Source organism: Etheostoma spectabile, chromosome 4 (genome assembly GCF_008692095.1).
Source record: "Etheostoma spectabile isolate EspeVRDwgs_2016 chromosome 4, UIUC_Espe_1.0, whole genome shotgun sequence".
Classification (NCBI taxonomy): Eukaryota; Metazoa; Chordata; class Actinopteri; order Perciformes; family Percidae; genus Etheostoma; species Etheostoma spectabile.
This window is the reverse complement of record NC_045736.1, coordinates 9,858,958-9,866,379: the sequence shown is the minus strand read 5'-3', so window position 1 is coordinate 9,866,379 and position 7,422 is coordinate 9,858,958. Positions and strand designations below refer to the sequence as shown.

The window sequence follows — 7,422 nt, the reverse complement described above, 5'->3', positions numbered from 1 at the left end:
ACACACACACACACACACACACACACACACACACACACACACACACACTGTACCGATCACTCAAGTAAACCAGATAGCTCAGACTAAAATCTAATCAGGAGATTATCATGATTCCTTTGCCAATTTTCACATGAAGGACTTTTCACAAAGTCAAAGAGAACAGAAAAACAATCAGAGTTGGGTAATATGTGGTTATCAGTAAACGGTGCTTGTGTATTTATTTACCTCATCACGTAGGCTAGACCTATTGGAAGAGCTGTGTGACTGGGTAATGGTTCTCTTAAGCTCAGAGTTCTGCTATTTCAATTTCTCTGCATTTTAAAAAGCTCTACTCGGCCATCCTAAATCACCTTGGGGTAACATTACTTTCTATTGGTTAAACATCTGCAAAAGTTTAATTCAAAAGTGTGGCCAACAAAAGTGAAACTGGCGTAAGAAATTTCAGGACATGTTAGCATGTTGTTTAATGACCATGATGAAAAAAACAAATCATGCTAAGATTGTGACCTCAATTCCTCCTTTTCTCAGCTGAGCGAGAGAGCGCAAACAAAAGGGTGAGAGGAAAAAAAAGAGGAAAGCCAAGAGTCAGCAAGACTCTGCGGACGGAAACAGTGGAGAAAGGGGGAACAAACATTCTGTTCTTTTTTGCTTTTAAGTAGGGAGAAATTGCAGATTTTTCTTTTGTGGGATCATGGTGAGTGACAGTTTGGCTGGCAGAAAAGACCCCGACAGTTTTACACTACAGGACTGCAGAAACAGGCAGTTGAATGAATGTGCGCAAACTGCATTAGATTAATGAAGAGTGAGCCTGCCAGCCAATGAAATAAATAAATATATAGAGAGAGAACGAGACGGGGGATCGTTAGAGAGAGGGATCATATTAGAGGAATTATAATAACTGTCGCAGAGGAAAAAAGTGACGGAGCAAGTGAGAAATCAAGTAAAACAAAGAGGGACAGTTTCCTGCAGACGCGACATTGGCAGCATGCAAAATCCTGCTGCAGACAGCCGACACTGGAACACTCACTGGTAGTGTGGACGTGGAAGGACTGAGATCACTCCCATATCCGTCTCTTTCTCTCCACCATTCATTATGCATGGTTTTGTAGCATATTAGGGGCCAGAGTATAAGATCTGTCTGGCTGTATGCTCGCCATCATACCAGCAGAATTATTTACAGATTAAAAATAACTTACATACACTTTGTTTCACTGAGCCAATGACTGGGGAAAAGTTTGTGTTTCTATAATATTTGTTTGAACTGTAAAATGGCCCAATATCTCCAATGGTTCAGCAAACATGAACAGTCCCTTCAATTGCACTGTGGGATTGCTAAATATATAGCAGCGTTCAATTTCCAATAAAAAACAGCCTTTTCAACCAAAAGAGTAACTGTCCTTACAATTGTCACATTATTGATAGGCCTGTCTGAAGCACACTTTTGGTCTTCTGTGGGCAACCCAAGATTGATTCCCAGCCAAAATGATGTTTTTAACCTCCTTAGTGTGAAGGCAGAAAAGCAGTTGCCCTTCAAAAACACAGCATAGTGCGGAGAGTGCAGTGCTTACCATGTGGGACGCCTCATTTGAACCCCCAAGGGTCCAGCAAAAGCCTTTAAAACGGCCGCCGACAAATAGGTTACTCTCGTGGGTAGCTCAATCACTGAGGCCCAAACACAGTGTAACCTGACGATAGTGAACACCCAGATTAAGGAAACATTTTGTTGACACAAATGGGGATGAACTCCCGTACAAGTAAAGTCCTGCATTAAAAATCAAAGTAAGTCAATAAAAGTAGAGAAGCATTATAAACAAAATGTACTTCAAAAGTAGAACTAGTCATTTTGCAAAATCTACTTAGACTAATTATGATATAGTACATTATTACATTGGTAAGAGTGATGCTATAATATGTAAGCAGCATTTTACTGTTTTAGCTGAGGTGCAGCAAGGTTTAACTATAGTCCACTGGTTCCCAAATCCTAGTCTTAAAGTAACTACAGCTGTCAGACAAATGTAGTAGAGTAAGAAGTAGACAATATTTGTCATAGGCATAAAGTAGCATAAAATGGAAATACTGAAGTAAAGTACAAGTATTTAATTCTCCACGGTATCATGACTTTATATAAACAGTTTGATTATCAGGATAATGTTTGGAAATTTTAGCAATTGAGGAAGAAAGAACATGAATCATGTAGTCTGTGTGTGGACCAGAAGGATTAAAATCTGTGTAGAGCAGACAGATGGGTGATACATGTCAGTGGTTTCAGCAGGAGCCACCTTTTTGGATTACAGAGAGTCATTTGATTCAAAATTCATTTACAAATATGCCTTAGTGGAGCTTCAAATACATTCAGAATGTGTCTCATTTGCCTTGACATCCTTAAACACACAGAGAGGGTTTTTTGATACCAAACAGATTGTGCTCACGGTTTGAATTTCAAATCACTGAGATGCTGACTGGGCTGTGACTGTTCAGCAAAGCTCTCAGTCTGCTTGGAGTGACAGGAGCAGACAGGGGCAGAGCCATTAGAAGTGCCTCAGATGCAGCAGAAAGATCCTCCAGATGGTTGAGGATCGAGGGGAGTATGCAGGAGAGCGTGAGTGGTACTAGGACACAGACCAGGGCTTGATCAACCTTAGCAGGGTCACCTGGGCCACCCAGGATGTCTGAGGTTGAAAGCCCAGAAACACCCACAAAGATCCCAGGATACATCACTGATTATATTAGCCACTTTGTGAATTGATGTATGTTCACCCTAGATGATAGAAACGTAGATCACCCTAAGTGGTTGTATGACAATTTTCTCATCAAATTCTAAGTGTCCATGTAAACAAACATCTGGGACAGAGAAGCATTTCAATTTGAAAGTGTTAGAGTGAAAACTGAATTCCAAAAGGAAATACTTTTGCCTTTTGCAAAATCGACAGCAACATCAAAACCTAAGCAGGCTAAAGCAGGACATATTAAAGAGAAAACTTAGCTGTGACAATGAAAACAAAAATAAGCCAGGAAAGTCATATGATTACTACAAGCTACACTGACTTACATACATACATTAACTTTAAAGATTAGAAAATGTGTGATTTTGTATAAACTATCAGCACTTGGAGAGAGATTACCAGTATTTCTATTAAGGTAATTATTCACGGAAAGCAACGTACACATACAGTCTAGGCAGTTTGTATTGTCAAAATCTGACTCAAAGCCATAAGAATGCTTGGCCGTATAATATGTTATATTATATCTTTTCATGTCTATGCCGATGGCACACAACTTTATGTGTCTGTAAAATCAGGAACCATATGAAGAAATCAGGCATGAACATCGGACATTGTATCCTTATGTATCTACCTATGACAGAAAATAAGGAAAAGCACAATAAGTTCACTTTAAGAAATTTTGATAATTCAAAGTTTAACTCATCGTTTTATCTCAGTCCATGCTCTAACATATATTTGTGGGCTTTTGCACCCAAATGTACTTGCACTTACCCAGATATCTTGCTACAAAACTCTGCTAGCAGTCCCATGATTTAGATTAAAACTAAAGGAGACATATGTTGTCAGGGTCCTTTAAACTCTTCTTGTTTGTCTTAGGGTTAGAGTTAGGGCTACCACAGTTACTTCCTTTAAATAGAGTAAATAGTAAAAACTTTTTAAAATTAGATTTCTGCAATAATTGGACTTTCTGCCATGTCACTTTTAATCATTTAAACACCCATAATTCTTTATATTAATGTCTAAGTCTTTTTTGCTTTTGTGAAACACCTTGCAACATTGTTTTGAAAAGAAAAACGCTATACAATAAAGGTTATTATCATCATTATTATTAAAGAATAACTAAACCCCAGTTTTTTCCATAGACTGTAAAAATAATGGACGAACGGAATAATTAGTGACATTACCCATTGGTTTGTGGACGCCAGGGGGCCATTTTAAATGGAGTTGGCATTTTGGCCGTTGCCATCTTGATAATGTGGAGTCAGAAGTGACCATATATGGACAAGACGGCAGAGCTGGGTTGGATGACACAGCTAAGCCAGTGTTGTGTGTAGTTTCAATGGCGTTGTGACACTGCAGAGGAAAAGTCTGTGATTTTCAACTGGGTGATGCAATTATCAAGCAAAGTTTTGCTGGCGGGTAAACGGAGACCTCAGGGCACTGGTGTCGTTCATCTGCATGTATGGCAGTACACAGACATAGCTGCTCAACACGACACAGACAACACGGCATCTGGCACCAGATCAGCCAATAACAAAATTAAATTGCAACAGCCGGGCTTCAAGCAGTAGAAGGCAGTCGCTATGCATATTTATGACACAATATGTAGAATCCAAATACTTTGCACTAAAATGCCAAGATTTGGACCTGAAGCCATCAACAAAACTACTAAATACCTATATACATTGGTCAGCTAAAAAAGTGGTGTGGGGGTTTAAGTTGAAAATGATGGGCTCATTTTATGTTATTGTTTGATTTACAGACACAAAAACCCTCAGAATTAAAAATTAAAAGGCTAATATTAACATCCCTGACAAAATGTGCAGAGATATATTCTTGTATTTTCTGTATTTCATTTCTTTCGACTTTATCAAGACGTACCCGTTGTTCTTGACAGGAGACAAAAGTCTGAAACCCCGGCGCCACTCCAAAGCCCAGCTGGTCTATGAATGGTGGCTCGTCCTGGGTGTGGATCTGAACTTTGATACCTGCTTCAAACGACGTCTCGTCTGTTGACAAGAAGAAGTTAGGACATTTACAACAGGGATGATGATTTGTATGCACACATTGGTCTGCATGATCTACCCAGCAGCAGTTGTTATTAATCAAATGAAGAAAAGCTTTGCAGCAGTGGGACATCTTTAGCCATTGAGTAAAAAACAAGCTGGAAAACAAAATCTAAAAAAAAAAAACATGACAAATTATAAACCATCATTAACGTGTAGTCTTATTTGAGCTGGAATGCTCAATTTGTTACATCTATGGACTTCAAGGGATGACAATCACAATTAACAATAGCTGGAATGAGGAGTGAAAGGACAAAGAAGATGGACTTCCTAAGTAGAGCAGTTGATGATGAATACATGCCCCATAGGAGTCTTATTTACTGCGGGGGGAATTGTGAAAGTGAATGGATAAATTAATAATTAAATGATGATGAGGATAAAAGGAAAATCAATACAGCTGACAGCTTCCTTGGATACAGCACTCTGGTGTTTAGACTTTAAATGAAGCAGATGGGCCTCTTTGATACTGAGATCATGGGAGCATTACAATGACATGGTGACTCAAAAATATACTTGCAAACATATTTCTATCATATTTTTCAGAGACCTGGAACTGGTTATCATGGCGATGGCAGGCTGGAATCAAGAGATTTAGTTCCTTTGAGTGTTGGCTCAGGGATGAAGTAGGATGTCTGCTTCCTGCCGCCTTTCCTCTCCGCTTGTCACTCTATATCGTCCTCTAAGTGCCAGACTTTCTCACTATTTTCAATTAAAGAGCTCCGGGATGCGGCTGGAATTCAACATGAGAGCTTCGGCAAAGAGCGACTTTAACTGTTACACATTGCTCTTCTGAGAATGGAAACAAAGCCCTCTTCTGCTGCTGCCAAGACTAATGCTTAAAGGGCTTGGTGCAGCAAAATATACATAGGTAGTGCGCAAGCTCCTGCTAGCAAAAGCACATGTCAATCTTTAAGTCATGACCATCTGTCATCCTTGTACAATCGAATAATGAAATTTGGGTTGAACCTTGGAACAAAAACTGAAAAACTTAAACATAAGAAAGTCCAGCATTTCACTGTCTATGCTTTGTTGTGAACTAATTTTAGGTATACAACAATTACACAGAAAGTGTAGACAAACCTGGAGACATAATGTACTCTTGCTATGGTTTTAACAAGAAAATCACAAGCTGATCAGTAATAGACTACAGATATATATTTTATCAAGCCACATCATCACACCTACACACCCTTTTCTTGGATTTCTCTGTGGTTGCCACTGTGGCCTCACAGTATGAAGGGTTTGAAATTGACACTAGCTGTGTTGTGTGAGGAGTGTGCATGTTCTTCCTGTGTCTGTCTGGGATTCCTCTGAATGCTCCTGTTTCCTCTTACACTTCAAAGGCATATCAAAAACTCTAAATTGCCTATATGTGTGAAAGTAAGTCTCTTTGTGACTAACACGCTCATAAACAGGAGACCTGTTCAGGGAGTAACTTTCTTCTCACATAATGCATTCTCAGATTTTATTCTAGCCCCATGCTACCCTGAAGGAGATAAGTGGGTATAAAAAATGGATGGAATACTCAGCTTCTTGTTTAGAACTGGGGCCTCATTTATCAACCGTGTATACACAGGTTTTTGTGCTTAAACGATGCGTGCCCCTATTTCTACACACACCATCTGACATATTATTTTTCTTCTTCTTATGCTTAAGAATATGTATACATTTAGAACCACTTCTGACCAGGAAAACCAACAAACCCTTAGTGTAAGCTGACCAGATTTCTCAGACAAAATCCGGGGACATTTTCAGTTCAGAAGCGTATTTACCTCCAAAACACGTCATGTTTTGTAAACTTTTGTAAAACAGGACACTAGACCAAGAGATGTTCTCATTAGGGGCTGAGCCCCCCCCCCCCAAGGTCTGATCCTAGACTCACCCCTGCTGCTACTTCCTACTCCACTACACCTTAGAGGGGAATGTTTCAAGATAAAAAGTCCTAATATTTCAAGATAGAAAGTCCTAATATTTCAAGATAGAAAGTCCTAATATTTCAAGATAGAAAGTCTTAATATTTCAAAATAGAAAGTCATAATAGTCTTAATATTTCAAGATAGAAAGTCCTAATATTTCAAGACAAAGTCTTAATATTTCAAGATAGAAAGTCTCAATATTTCATAATATTGTAATGTTTACTGAACTACTGACAACTTTTGCTTTATTGCTCAAGGCTTGTTTCTGCAACAGCTCATTGAGAATCAGATACAATAAAAACTACTGAGGACATATTTTCCTTTGACAGTGATGCAGTATTAAACGAGATCGCTACAATGTAAGTTAATAGGATAATTGTCCAGCTTGTATTTACGTTCAGAAAAGTGCTCGTTTTGCTGCTGACAGGCTCAGATTAATATTCTAAGTGGAAGGATTTCTAAGGAGGTCGACCTTTCTGTTAAAGATTAAGATCCTTTTTAAAACATAAAAGTCCGCAAAATTGCGTTCGCTAAACGCACCAGACTCCATGTAAATAATCAGTGATTTTAGCATCGTAACACACGGCTTCTAAAACCTCTCTGAGCACCGCGGGCTCTGGCGGCCTGGAGCCTGCGGGTGTTGGGTGTGAGATTATCGGCTCCGTTTTGTCCGTTTTTTCTTTCTTTCACTCCAATTTCGGGTCTGTCAGTCACAGT

The 7,422-nt window shown here is 39.1% G+C and overlaps 1 protein-coding gene across 3 annotated transcripts in view; it reads right to left on the bottom strand.

The window, feature by feature from the left end:
- asic1b (acid-sensing (proton-gated) ion channel 1b) overlaps window positions 1–7,422 on the bottom strand; it is a 163,353-nt gene that overhangs the window by 10,382 nt on the left and 145,549 nt on the right. For all 3 annotated transcript variants that reach the window (XM_032513334.1, XM_032513332.1, XM_032513333.1), the window contains one exon: window positions 4,605–4,732. In XM_032513334.1, the coding sequence (XP_032369225.1) occupies window positions 4,605–4,732 (128 nt within the window). The remainder of the gene's footprint in view (window positions 1–4,604; window positions 4,733–7,422) is intronic.